Source organism: Maylandia zebra, linkage group LG23 (genome assembly GCF_041146795.1).
Source record: "Maylandia zebra isolate NMK-2024a linkage group LG23, Mzebra_GT3a, whole genome shotgun sequence".
Taxonomy (NCBI): domain Eukaryota; kingdom Metazoa; phylum Chordata; class Actinopteri; order Cichliformes; family Cichlidae; genus Maylandia; species Maylandia zebra.
The window spans coordinates 1,595,046-1,608,291 of NC_135188.1; the positions used below are offsets into that span (position 1 = coordinate 1,595,046).

General features: G+C 48.3%; 1 protein-coding gene across 8 annotated transcripts in view; it reads right to left on the bottom strand.

The window, feature by feature from the left end:
• LOC101469450 (myosin IXB) overlaps nucleotides 1-13,246 on the bottom strand; it is a 55,695-nt gene that overhangs the window by 5,043 nt on the left and 37,406 nt on the right. For 5 of the 8 annotated variants that reach the window (XM_076880513.1, XM_004570181.2, XM_076880517.1 and 2 more), the window contains exons 7-35: nucleotides 12,170-12,269; nucleotides 10,905-11,005; nucleotides 10,464-10,593; nucleotides 10,288-10,377; nucleotides 10,026-10,142; nucleotides 9,782-9,916; nucleotides 9,339-9,460; nucleotides 9,095-9,236; nucleotides 8,812-9,007; nucleotides 8,298-8,373; nucleotides 7,796-7,888; nucleotides 5,786-5,899; nucleotides 4,991-5,030; nucleotides 4,774-4,896; nucleotides 4,602-4,682; nucleotides 4,344-4,454; nucleotides 4,054-4,179; nucleotides 3,815-3,964; nucleotides 3,573-3,733; nucleotides 2,384-3,478; nucleotides 2,224-2,290; nucleotides 1,995-2,110; nucleotides 1,751-1,863; nucleotides 1,476-1,660; nucleotides 1,286-1,393; nucleotides 1,015-1,185; nucleotides 881-922; nucleotides 696-807; nucleotides 528-601 (exon numbers count right to left, since the gene is read on the bottom strand). In XM_076880513.1, the coding sequence (XP_076736628.1) occupies nucleotides 528-601; nucleotides 696-807; nucleotides 881-922; nucleotides 1,015-1,185; nucleotides 1,286-1,393; nucleotides 1,476-1,660; nucleotides 1,751-1,863; nucleotides 1,995-2,110; nucleotides 2,224-2,290; nucleotides 2,384-3,478; nucleotides 3,573-3,733; nucleotides 3,815-3,964; nucleotides 4,054-4,179; nucleotides 4,344-4,454; nucleotides 4,602-4,682; nucleotides 4,774-4,896; nucleotides 4,991-5,030; nucleotides 5,786-5,899; nucleotides 7,796-7,888; nucleotides 8,298-8,373; nucleotides 8,812-9,007; nucleotides 9,095-9,236; nucleotides 9,339-9,460; nucleotides 9,782-9,916; nucleotides 10,026-10,142; nucleotides 10,288-10,377; nucleotides 10,464-10,593; nucleotides 10,905-11,005; nucleotides 12,170-12,269 (4,291 nt within the window). The remainder of the gene's footprint in view (nucleotides 1-527; nucleotides 602-695; nucleotides 808-880; nucleotides 923-1,014; nucleotides 1,186-1,285; nucleotides 1,394-1,475; nucleotides 1,661-1,750; nucleotides 1,864-1,994; nucleotides 2,111-2,223; nucleotides 2,291-2,383; nucleotides 3,479-3,572; nucleotides 3,734-3,814; nucleotides 3,965-4,053; nucleotides 4,180-4,343; nucleotides 4,455-4,601; nucleotides 4,683-4,773; nucleotides 4,897-4,990; nucleotides 5,031-5,785; nucleotides 5,900-7,795; nucleotides 7,889-8,297; nucleotides 8,374-8,811; nucleotides 9,008-9,094; nucleotides 9,237-9,338; nucleotides 9,461-9,781; nucleotides 9,917-10,025; nucleotides 10,143-10,287; nucleotides 10,378-10,463; nucleotides 10,594-10,904; nucleotides 11,006-12,169; nucleotides 12,270-13,246) is intronic. The other 3 variants (XM_076880514.1, XM_076880515.1, XM_076880516.1) reach the window with 3 other exon arrangements.

Here is a 13,246-nt window from a genome sequence, read left to right on the forward strand (position 1 = left end):
CGTCTCGTGATGAGTTCATGGTCCCAAACATGAGTTTCAAACTTCTTCATGATGATAGGAAATTATGGTTACATTTAAAAACAAAGTGAGGTTTGATTCTGGGCGTGGCTACTTTGTGGCTATGACATGAAAGGGAGTGACATTTCGTAGTCTTCCTGACCTCTCCGTGCAGGTTAGACTACACACCACCTTTAAACATACATTTACACACAATGTCAACTAGCACATCATTTTTATTATGTTTGTGTTTTTTAAATTGAGTTAACAGGAACAGCAGGTAATTTTAAGTAGATGAGAATCATTTAAAACACTGGATTAACTCGTTTACAGTATTCCACAAACTTTAAACACTTCGTCTTCCTCTCATCCACGACTTCAAATCACGGATTAACCAGATGTGAATGTTAGCAGACGGTGGGAGGAGGAGAACCACTGCACCGACATGCTGCAGGAGTGTGCAGGTCTAACCTTTGGTGGGCAAATGCAAACCAGCCATCCTTTACTTACAGTCTATGATGAAAACCCACCTTTTTGGCAGAGAAGGTGGAGCAGTCGATGTTTATCTTGGAGATGCACTTCTTGTGGCACACCATTTTACAATCTGTGAGAAAAGATTAAGAATTGAACTCAGTCGAAGCTGAACTTGAGTCTTTTACAGCATGCTGTGCTGAAAACGCTTCGTCGGGCTCACTCACTGCTGCACATGTAGGCCTTCTCCATGCCCCAGATGTAGGAAGTACACTGGTCACATGACTGCATAATGTTGACCTGATAGTTACTGAAAATGTGATCCAGCGGATTTTCCACCTGAAAAGACAACCAATCAATTAAAGACAAAATCATTACTGTGATAAAAGACGTCAAACGCTGCATCACTTACACTTTTGTCTTTCTTCCTCCTCTTCTTTCTCGCTTTGGCGGGCTGACGACAGACAGGCACAAATCACAGGTGTGAACACTGCTTTTCTTATTCGCAGTGACGAGGCTGAACAAGTCGAGTTGCTTTGTTTTTACCTTTGCAGGTTCAGCCTCCTCCTTCTTCATCTCTCCTCTGATGAAACCATCCAGCACCGACTGGAACAGGTTCACCACCAGTTGGACTTCTTCCTTCCTTTTGCTCCCTGCCAGGTGCATCACTTTGTTCTGGTAGCCTGACATTAGACCTTTGTAGCCGATGGTGGGTTTCTGTTAGGAGACGGGAGGGAAAACGAGGAAGAAGAGACGATGGTGAGGGTGAACGTTGATCGTGTGATGAAGCTGCTTTGATGGCAGCTCAGAGACTTACAGGAAGAGAATACATGGCTTTGATGTTCTCTCTGAACTGCATGGTGGCTGTCACAAAGATGTTTTCCGTCTCTGACAGCGTCTTGCTCCTGGAGCGGAAATCGTTCACCTGCAGAGGAATAAAACCCTTTTAGAAACGTGCGAATCTCATTTCCTTCATCGAGTCCGTCATCTTGTCGCCTTTCGCTCACCTGGTTGCCCAGAAACTCGTCGAGGTGCCGCAGCTCGTTGGCGTTGGTGATTTCTCGATCCAGCGAGGCGTTCCACTGTTCAGAGACTCGTGTGGCTCGGCTGATTTTAATGCTGGGATTTCTGCCTATAGCTTTGCCGCCGCGGTCACCGGATTGAGATCGGGGCGCGTGTCCGGATATCGGGGCTGAAAGAGAGAATGCGTCCCGAGTCGTTAAGGCCAGAAACTACAGCAGGTGAGCAAAGCAGCTTCAGCTACTCCTCTTGTGCGATTTACCTTCCCATGCGGTCGACTTCTCGTTGAGAGTCTGAGCGAAGGTCAGCTCCCCGTTGTCTGGAGTCTGGGCATCTTTGCCTTTTTTAAAGATTTTGCTGAAGAAACCGCTGGGCCTGCGATCCACAGAAGCAAAACACATAAGAACGACCACACATTAGTTCACGTCACAGACACGCCTGACATTCATTCGTTTCTTTTTATGCAACCAGAACATGTGTTTGCACTCCATCAGCAGCTGTGGTACCTGTCAGGTGTGGATGCGACTGAGTGGGCTGAATCCTGGTACCCGGCAGCCTCCTGCTGTCTCTTTCTCACGGAGCCTCCCTTTGAAACATCACCAGAGCTGTCAGTCGGGGAAAGCTGTTCAGCAGAGAATATCCAGTTACTTACACGACATCAGAGCGCAGATGTTTCCACAAACTGACAAACGTTTCTCTATAACGGTCACTTTACATTGAATCGACGGAAAATACCTCTTTGATGGAAGCGCCGGCATCAGAGCCGGGAGACAAGCTGTCGATCGACGAGAATGTTTCATTCCTGAAACGCAGACAGAAGAGGAAGATCGATTAAAGAAAAGCCGAACTGAACCAACTGTTGTAAAGTAGCTTCAGCCAGCAGAATGAGACGTACAGCTTTTTGGTCTGTTCTCTGCTTTGAGGTGGAGAAGGGCTGATGTTCTCAGAGAGCTCCCCGTTACTCCTCCTCCCCCTCCACTTTTCCGGCTTCTCCTTTATCGCCCCAGGCCGACGCTGCAGATTTACCGCGCCGACATTCTCGCTGAGGCCGTTTCTCTCCGACAAAGAGTCGGCGGGCGCCAGAGGTAATGAAGACGGACGGACAGGACCGGCGGAGGGAGGAGAACTTTTTGCCTCCTTCTTCGCTCCCTTGTCTTCCTTCACTTTCCAGTTCACAAAGGTGTACTGGTCCAGCTCCTTGCTGTCTGAGCGCTCTTTTAGCTTCGATGGCTCCTGGTTTTTGCTCTTCGGCGTGGTCGTGGGATCCTTGTTGGTGGATGAAGACGAAGCGACTCGCTCGGACTCTCTGCGGCTGTGTTCCAGCCCTCTTTGCCTCCTCTGCTCCCTCTTCTCCTGGCTCCTGGTTGACAGGCCCCTGTTAACAGTCGAAGATTGTGGTCTCTTTTGTTCAGCGTTTGGAGGTGTGGAGGTTGTGCTAGCTTCTTTATCCTCGCCCTCAGCTGGAGATGTGGGCGTAAGTGCACTGGAGATGAGCCTATCAGAGGGCAGATCAGCCTTTGACTCTTCTAGTGTTTGGCTCTCCAGATCCTCCTCCTCCTCATCCAGCTGGGGTCCAGCCTCAGCTTGGTTACTGCAAGCTTCCGAATGCATTGCCTCACGCTCCAGCTCTTTCTCTTTGCCACGTTCTTCCTCTGAATTTGAACTTCTATTAACATCTTCACCCTCCTCTTCCTCCTCTAAACCCTGTGCATTGAGGTTTTTATCCAGCATCTCCTCAGTGACCAGCTCTATATCCGAGTCCTCTCTCGTTTGAGGTTCCTCTGCAAGTCGTTGCTCCTTTGCTTTCCTGGCTGCCTCTTCTGCCCTTCTCCTTGCTGCTTCTTCCATTCTTCGCCTTTGCTCCTCTTCTGCTTTTCTTCTTGCCTCTTCCTCCTCTTCCCTTCGCATCCTCTCTTCTTCTGCAGCCCTCCTCCGAGCCTCTTCTTCCTCCTCCTCTTTCTTCCGTTTCTCCTCACGGATTGAAAGGCACCTGAAATGCACAGCAGATAATGCGACACCAGACTGTCAGCGTCACCTCTCACGCAGCAGATTACACAGGCAGCCCTGCCGAGTGTGTTTTCTACCTTCTGCGTGCAGAGTGTCCTCTGACCAGGGCCTGGATTTTGGTAGCGCCTCGTCTTTGCTTGGCGTACGCCGATCTCTGTCTGTGGCCTCTCCACACCGCCTGGATCAGAGTGGCCGCCTGCCGTCTTTGCTCCTCTCTGCGGTACCGACGCCATGAACGCTGAGAGAGAGGGCGACGGTGAAAACAATCAGCACCGTTCTTAAAATACCTCCCAGAGTTTGGAATCGGGTCTGTGTTTACCTGGATCGTGACAGCCGCCTGCCTCATTTCTAGAAACTCTTTCCTCTGCAGGTGAGCTCTGACCCAGCGCTGCAGGAAGATGATCTTGCGCATTACGTCCTTGTGCAGCACGTCCTGCAGCTGCTGTCGCTCGAGCTCTTTCAAGAACACCTGAAAGGACAAAACACACCAGGGTGGCATCACGAATGTGGATGCTGGTGTCTGCAGGATCACGTTTATAGGAGCGTAACAGGTTGTACCTTTGTTTTGCCTATCTGGTATGTGGTCGGGTTGAGGCCCATCTTCTTCTCAAGCAGCGCTGAGATGTCCTCTTTGCAGGCAGTCGCGTTCTTTGGCAGCAAAACCCTGAACTGCTCCATGAAGTCCTGCAGGAACAGAAAAGCATATGAATACAGCAGGTGGAGCAGTTTCCACTTCTGTTTTTCACATGTGCCCTGACGCAGACCAGAATATTAACATCTAATCAACATGAAAATATGAACTCCGCGCCTGAAGTAAATTTCCCAAAGGAAGGGCACGTTTGCAATACCTGGAATGTGTACTTGGCTCCGTAGCCGGACCTCCTGATGCGAACGGTCTCCAGCATACCCGTGTATCGCAGCTGCTGCAGCACCAAGGCTTCATCCAGATGCATCTCCTTCTGCTCAGTTTGACATAAATACCCACGATCCTCATTTACAAAGTGGTAACAATGTGACGAGTTCTTGTTATTAAAAGCACCAAGAATTTACGCTGTTATTGCATTTAAAAGGAAAGAAAACATCAACGACTAAAGAATCGCGCTTACCTTCTCAGCATTGGAGCGGATACACCGAATGAAGAAAGGCTCGGCTCTGTTTAGAGTCTCTAAGAGTTTGGTCAGAGAAGTCTGAGGACAACAAAAACAGCGGTTTGCCGAAGCTTCGCAGAGGCGATTGTTTGCAAGCACAATGTGCAGATAAGGTTACAGGTAAAGTTACCTGGAACTGGGCACTGATGCTGGGAGGCTTCTTCTTCTTGTGCAGGTGGAGCAGAGACTTGGTAGTGCGATCCTGCAACGTCAGGCTCACGATGAACTTTAGAGATCGAGAATCCAGCAAACTCTGCAGAGCAATAAATGGAAGATGAATTCCTTTGCTTGCAATCTTCAAACTGAGGAAGAGCACAATCTCAGGTTTATCTGCCTTTACACTTTACCTTTGGGATGGGTTGCCTTATTTTGATGCCCTTGTTTTTCCTGCAAAAAGTGAAGAAACAAACTTTGAGTCTGACGGACAGAAGTGCTGAACGCCTGACGACTTAATGAGGAAGCGGATGATGTACGTGAAGGCCAGGTTAGTATGGATGGGTGACTCCTTCATGCGCAGACAGTGATGAACATTAGGCTTGGACCTGAATCGGATGAATGACGAGCGCGAGAAGCAAGACTGAAGAGAAGGTGAGTGACGAGGGAAGGACGACAGACAGAGGAAGAGGATGTATGCTGCAGGAGACGGGATGTAACTCTACACAATGAGCCCAGCAGAGGCTCGTACTCAGACGTACTCTCTCTTTCATCACTGCATAAAAACAAAACCCTAAACTTCAAATCCTCGCCGCTGCTTCTGCTGTAAAATGTAACATGCTGCAAGGCTGCTGGGCCATTACGTCACAAGATGCTCTGAAGGACCTTGCATGCCAACAGTCTAGAAATTCATGCAGCAGCAAAAGTATTCATGGCGTTTCAGCCTTCAAGAAACCTCGGCACCTACACACCAGAGCTAACAATATGAAAACGCAATAATGAATATTTTATTTGATCAAATCACATCAGACTGGAATCATCTGGCTTTAAATGTGACCGCGGAAACTAGTCACTGCTGGAAATATCGACTCCAGCTCCAAACACGTGTGATCTACTTTATTATTTAAATAAAGTTTAACATGAGCATGGTCTGCCTGAGCTGCACTGATCTGAGCAGGAGCTGATGCCAGGTCTGTCTGCAGACTCACTGAAGGACGTGTCGCGGGAAGCGGAGGCGACCCCAGGACTGCAGCAGTTTGCGAGGGTCCTCACCATCCAGCTGCAAGTTCTTAATGGAGCTGATGATCTCTGCATGCATGTTTCTGATCACACCGCACGCACACGCACACGCACAATCGGCGTAAACAGGGGGGGAGGGAGGGGAAGCAGGAGAGGTGGGGGGGAAACAGAGAAGGGGCAAAGAAGGAGGGAAGGAAAAGAAGTAAAGCGGGGTGTGACAAAACATCTCTGTTAGGAAAACAAACCACCAAAAACACACACTCAGGAGAAACGTCAGCTTTCACACTGTGAAGAATGACCCACAAAACCTTTAGTGTTCATGTAGAAGGAAACCACAACACACAGACACACAACCAGGAAGCTATGAAGCCCTATAAGAGCAAAAAAAAGGACACAGAGGTCGGGAGATACAGCGTCGGACACACACACGCACACACACGCACACACACACACGCACGCACACACACACACACACACACGCACACACACACACACGCACGCACACACACACACACGCACGCACACAGACACACACGCACACACGCGCACACACACGCACGCACGCACGCACGCACGCACACACAGACACACACACACACACACACACACACACACAGACACACGCACGCACACACAGACACACGCACGCACACACAGACACACACACAGACACGCACGCACACACAGACACACACACACAGACACACACACAGACACACACACGCACGCACACACACACGCACGCACACACACACGCACGCACACACAGACACACACACAGACACACACACAGACACACACACACACACAGACACACACACACGCACGCACGCACACACACAGACACACACACAGACACACACACACACGCACGCACACACACACACACACACAGACACACACACACACAGACACAGACACACACGCACGCACGCACGCACACGCACGCACACACAGACACACACACACACAGACACACACACACACGCACGCACACACACACACACACACAGACACAGACACACACAGACACAGACACACACGCACGCACGCACGCACGCACACGCACGCACGCACGCACACAGACACACACTCACGCATGCACATGCACGCACGCACAAACACACGGGGACACACACTGTGGTGAGATCACATGCAGAGCTGCTGTTCCCTCTGTCTCCATGCTGCGGCTGTTACTGGCTGTGTGGCTGCTGGACGTCCTCTGGTACTTCAACAGAGGCCGGTGAGGTTAATGGTACACGGGGCTTTTCCGTGCCTCAGATCTAGTCCATGCATTACTTTTGCAGTACTTACCACGACTGGACATGAGAACAGGAGGTCAGACAGTGAAGGAACAACAATTAATGTGCCAGTGAAACATAACCTCTGCAGCTCACTGCTGCACATCTGGAAAGCGTCGGGCGATTGAATGTTGGTGAAAACTGAATTTAGGGTGTTTTTGAAACATAATTTCAGACCTGCAAGCAGGAGGCAGAGGTCTCAGCAGACCAAAATATCTGTTATGGTTTTGTTCCAGTCTCTGAAAGCTCTCAGTCGTCTTTGTGTGTGAGAGCAGGGCTGTCGGCACCTGCACCAGTGTCTGCGAGCGCTTCCTGATGCAAGTAATCCAGGTGGCTAATCAGAGCGGACCAGCTCAAACACTGTCCTGCGCTCTACAGCAAGAATAAATACGAGGAAGAGGGATTATTGCAGCTGGGGGTTTACAGTGAGGGAAGACGAAGCACGACTCTGCTGAGCTCAGTTCGGCTGCTGTGCTGGGCTGACTCCATATTTAAGGGAGCAGACATTTTAGCATGTAACGTATCCGAGTGCTGTGGTTGGACAGCTCGGATGATCGCTTTGTTTGTAAACGAGAGCAAACTCAGAAAACGGCACAAAACAAAACGCAGTTCCTTCGTGTTTGGCCTCGTGCTCTCTGGTGTCTCACGTCTCTCCCCTGGCCAAACAAATTCACTTACTTCTTACTGTCAAAGCTAGCAAAGATGTCTTCAAAGGCCTCTAGAGGGCGCTCCTCTGAGTGATCAAAGTAGAAATCGAGCATAGAAGCTCGTCTGTGGAGGGGAAACGGAGAGGAGAGAACCGCACACACAGAGGATATGGGTGACGGAGGTAAAGTGAAGGAGGATTTATCTTGGCGCTGGTGAGAGATGCGTCTGTGCCAGTGCTGAGGATTCAATTCAAATTAGACAGTAACAAAGCAGAAAGGATCAATGTGGAGGTCCAGATCTTTCACCTCCAACAGGAAGCTGGTGTGTGTGTGTGGCAGCTTCATGAAGGGTGAACATTATGTTGATCCCGTTTAAAATAATCAGTCTGTGCTTCGTGACAATAACACCGTTATTAGCTGCCACGTCCACAGGCACAGATTTCCTCCAGAAGAGCCTGAAGGTTAAAAAACCAGCCCGAGCACGACACCCAGAAGGCGAGTTTCATAGTTTCGTGTTGAATTACGTTACTTACTTGTACATTCTTTCTATTGCGGTATTGCACCGCTGAAGCTCTCCTAAAGGAGTTCTGGTGACTGGACGGATAACACCTGACACCCCGAACAAACACAAGAGAGAAAAATCATTATTAACATCGGGAAAGCCGTTCGATTTCAAAGTTTCTGGCAGGAAAAAGGTGTTATCAAAGTCACATGACTCTTTTTTGTGTGTTTAGTATATTTAATCCTGATAATGCAAATAAAAAGGCAGCAAATCAGACTTGTGGGAACAGTTTTGGAGAAACTTTAGCCTCAACTCTGCAGGCTGCATTACTTCTATGTGCACAATGACGGAGCAGAGACACTGCAGCAGTGAAAGTCATCAGATCGCTTACTTTCACTGAAACCAATGCAGTCTTTTATAATTATCAGCTTAACAATTAATTCATCTGCAGAATTCAGATTATTTTGCAGACGATTCATTTCAGTTATTAAGATTAATCATGTGCTAAATAATTAATCTGGCATGTCTTCACACTAATAACACACCTGCAGTTTTTGCTGCCCAGGTGCGACCGGCCTCGTTGAAAGCAGCGAGGCCCCTGATCGTAGCTCTCAGGATGCCCCATCGAAACATGGCCACCGGGTCCATGCCTATGAGCTGCCGCACGTACGCTCTGTCGCTGCTCCGCAGCAGCGCCACAATGTCCGGGCGCATGTGGTCTGTGTTCTTCTCCCGGAAATCCTGGTGAGGTGAGAGGCAGTTACGAGTGAGACACAAACCCTCGCACTCAAACCGAGGTCCAATCGTCCTTTTGTCTCCACTCCCTACCTTGATGTGATATTTTACTTTCCCAGCAAAGTGCTGGATGACGAAGGCGGGCTCCATGACCGGCGTGGGGACAAAGTATTTGTTGCACTGGTGCTGCTGCTTGAATTTGGCTAATAAAGTCTCATCTGTGGCATGTGGAAAGCTGGGTCACAGACACAGAGAAGAAGGAACGATGAGAGAAGCACAGATTAGGGAAAAAGAAAATCAGGATAAATCGACGTCGATTAAAATAAACTTTTCTTACTTGCTCTCCTCATCCAGGAGGTAGAGCAGGCCAGTGGGTTTCTTGCTGATGAGATGGATGCAGCCCACGTTGTCTATGTAGTCGATGTTGTGCCAGGTGATGCCCTCTGCTTGGTACTCCTCCTGGATGCGACAGGACAGAGCATTAAGAGGTTAAACGTGTCACCGCTGCTCTTTTAACCCAAATATCTGGATTTTTAGTCTCAAAAAGAAACAAACTGCACCATCGTGTGACTGCAAAGTTATGTTTGACTACAAAAATGCAATATTATTACAATAACTTGATTTATAAACCAGCACGAACTCCCACATAACGGTTCTCCTCCGCGGAGATCGGGTAATGTTTGGATGAGTCATCCTTCACACGCTCGTTATTATAAACAGAGAGTCTGAGGCGCTCGAAGGCAAACCTCCTGACAGTGCAGCGTCCACTGCACGTCTCACCTGCTCCAGATTGAAGATGTGATGGTTGAAGTAATACTGCAGCTGCTCGTTTGCATAGTTGATGCAAAACTGCTCGAAGCTGTTGGTCTCAAAGTCCTCGAAGCCAAAAATGTCCAGGACACCGATGGATAAGCACTGGAAAACAACCAGAACGCCAAGTGAACGCCAGCGCCAAGCGAACAAAGGGAGGCGACCTAACTGGACTTTTCATGTCTTTGCACTTTCTGATGTGTGTGTTTCTTACTGGAACAGACTCCTCCATGTCTTTCTTATTGAGCAGTGCGTGATTGATACGCAGGACAATCCAGTCAAATAAGGCGCTGTACAGAGATTTGGCCATAGAGTCTCGTGCTGTGATGGCCTGATAGGAGATAAAAGAGGGGGCGATGCACAGAGCGTTAGAGGCAGAAAAACCCAGAACACACCAACAGGAAGAAGAAATCCAAAGCACGAATAAAGAGGAAGTAGACGCTAATGAGAGACTGCACTGATGCTCCTGAGCCCACCTCAGAGTGTCTGTAGGGCAGGATCAGCTTGTCGTTGACCGTCACCGTCTTCCTCTTAGTCAGCGCCTCCACCAGCAGCTCCTCTTTAACCTGAGTGACATCAGCAGTTTAACAGTGGCAGCCGCACACACCTACACAAACTGAAGCACGGAGTCACAAACACACATTCAAGTTACCTTTAGTAGGTCAGAGAGGGTTGCCAGGACCTCTGGTGGGCCCACGTCCAAGCCTTCATCTCGGCCCGTTGCCTTCTTCGTGTAGGTCACGTTGCCAAGGTACAGGATGGCGGAGAGCACAGAAAAGATCCTGCGACACAATAATAACAATGACACACTTTAGAAAGAAGACAAACATGAGACACGTGTGGTGCTGGTCTTCAGCCCGAGCGTCCCTTTGAGCTGTGAACTGAATAGAGCCATTGTAGTAGCTGCACGCCGTCTCTAATAAACTGGCTGATTGGCTCATTAGCTGCAGAGACTGCCAGGCTCTGAAAAGTATCTTTGTTGTAATCTGGGGCTGGTAATGTGACTCAGTGCTCACACTAACATAACTCGTGTTTACAGGACTGAAGGCAAAGATGCTTCTGCGTGGAACAGCGAGGCTTTCACTTCACTTACTGTTTCTTGGTGGCGGGAAGGAAGCCGACCATTTCCATCGCCTGCTGCAGCCGTTCAAAATCGTGACGCAAATCTTCCTCATCTTCAATCTTAAAATTTTGCTGCGAGGAACAAGAACGAGGCAGTTATCGAGTGTTTGGAGATGGAAATAAAAAGGTGAAGCGCAAAACGGACACATGGGTGAAGGACGGAGGCGTGTGAAAAGCAGGTGGAGGAGAGGGGAATAACAACGAGAGAGAACAAAGAGCGGCTCATTAACATGCAGGACACACGGACTGCAGCTTGGCTGCATTCATGAATATATCAGGTCACTCAAAGGGAAGCACGGTGTGACTGTAGTGCAGGGGTCGGCCACCTTTCTGATGACGAGTGGCGTCTAAAGTTCCCTCAGACGTCACTGCGCCATAGCAACCGTGGCATTAGCAATACATGTAATAACGCTCTATATCAGTGGTTGTGTTTGTGTGTATTTCCATGGTGCTGATGCTGAGCAGACAGATCCCTGATGCGTTTGAAGCGTAAAAACTGCCAGCTAGCAACGCCTCTGTCACCGGTAGGCGGAGTGATTTTTAGCCAATTACAAGCTGAATCTGGTAGTTGGGGTTGTTAGCTGAGATAGCGTCATTAAGAAGCGGCACAACTAACGTGTCTACGCGAGCTAATCTGCGATGTGCACCGCTGGCCCGGCCATTTATTTTTGATGCACCTTCTCAGATTAACTCGAGTGCTCAGGGTGGCCGACCCCTGCTGTAAAGGCCACGCCCATGACCAGGTTCAAAGGTTAAAAATCAACAGGAAAGTTATTTGGTGGGCCGAAAACAGGAGACTGAAATTAAATGGAGAAAATAGTTTAGATAGGAAAGCTTGCTGATTCCTGATCTATCAAAAGAGACGTCACACTTTATCTGAAAATGCTTCATTTTAGGTATAAATGAGCTCATCAGCCGTCCTGATGAGTGTAACTCAAATCTGATTCCTTAATACTTAAGAAACATTTCCATTGCTGGTGGAAAAAACCAAAAGCAAAACGTGAGCCTGCTATGAAACATTAAAATGATGCAGGCAGCTTCCTAAATAAAACCTGCTTTAAATGTTATCTTAGCTAAAGCCCAGCTGCAGATCGAGCAGATGCTGTGGGCCAAAACACCAGACAAATATTTTAAATAAATAAATGTTGTTCATTTCCATATTTATCACATTTGTCACAGGCGGCCCTGGAGGAGGGCGACTGAGGCCCCTGTGGCGCCGGAGCAGCGACTCTGTACCTGCTTGAGGTAGAAATAGTCTTCAGGCGGCAGCAATTTGAACTCCTTTCGTTCTTCCTCTGAAGCGCCCAGCAGCAGGTAGTAAAACACGTGATAGTTCCTGGAAAAGGAAAAAAAAACATGAACTTTACACCAAGTTATTACTGAGGGAAAAAGTTCCCTTCATTTTTATACCATTGCTGTTCATTAGTAGATGTACGAGCTTATGGCCACAAACAGACTGAGTCAACACACTTTATAAAGTCTGAAGCTCGGTGCTGTTTACAGAAGTTTTCCACTGGCGCTATCAGCGAGCAGGTAGCTTTGTTGTATGAGCACACGGGAGTAATGAGTTTCCACACTTATCACTAAGAAACAATAACACCACCCAGCAGACGCACCGTCAACTGCAACTGCAACTATGTGATTAACGGCGCACACGGAGCAGGCGGCAGTGGGCGGGGGGTAACGTGACGTAATCGGCAGCAGTAGGTGAACAGATTTTCCAAAACTAGCTGTGAAAACCTCGACAGGAAGCTCGTCTCCCACCTAAAAACAGCTACTGGAGGCTTTTCTACACACACGAAGCATCAGCTGAGCTCCAGAGTTTAAAGTGTGTTTTTAAGGACAGATACGCACACCTCCATGTGGCAGACACACATATACACAAAGGATAAACTAGTGTCAGTCCCACTTTTTAGATTATACTCTTTTAATCTTGTGTTTCTTTTAAAGATCATCATCAGCATTCAGCAGGAACCACTGATGTTAATGTCAGTTTATCTGTGACAGTCGGCCTCTTCCTTTGACTCACTGATAGATCCCACAGAGAAAACAGAATGATGAAGCAGGATTACGTCGCTCTGACTGCGTTTCTAAGTTACCAAAGTGAAATAACTGTTTGCATATTAGTCACACAAGCAGCGACAGACTAGCAGTCTAGTTGGTAGGAAACAGTGCAGTGAGCAACACGAGAGGCAGCGTCAAGGCGACGAGTTGGTTTCAATGTGCAGCAACGAATCTTCTTAACTGTTGGTCAAAACTTGCTTTTCAGTGTTTATTATCTGCAAATAAACACAACTGCAGGTCCTGGTTATA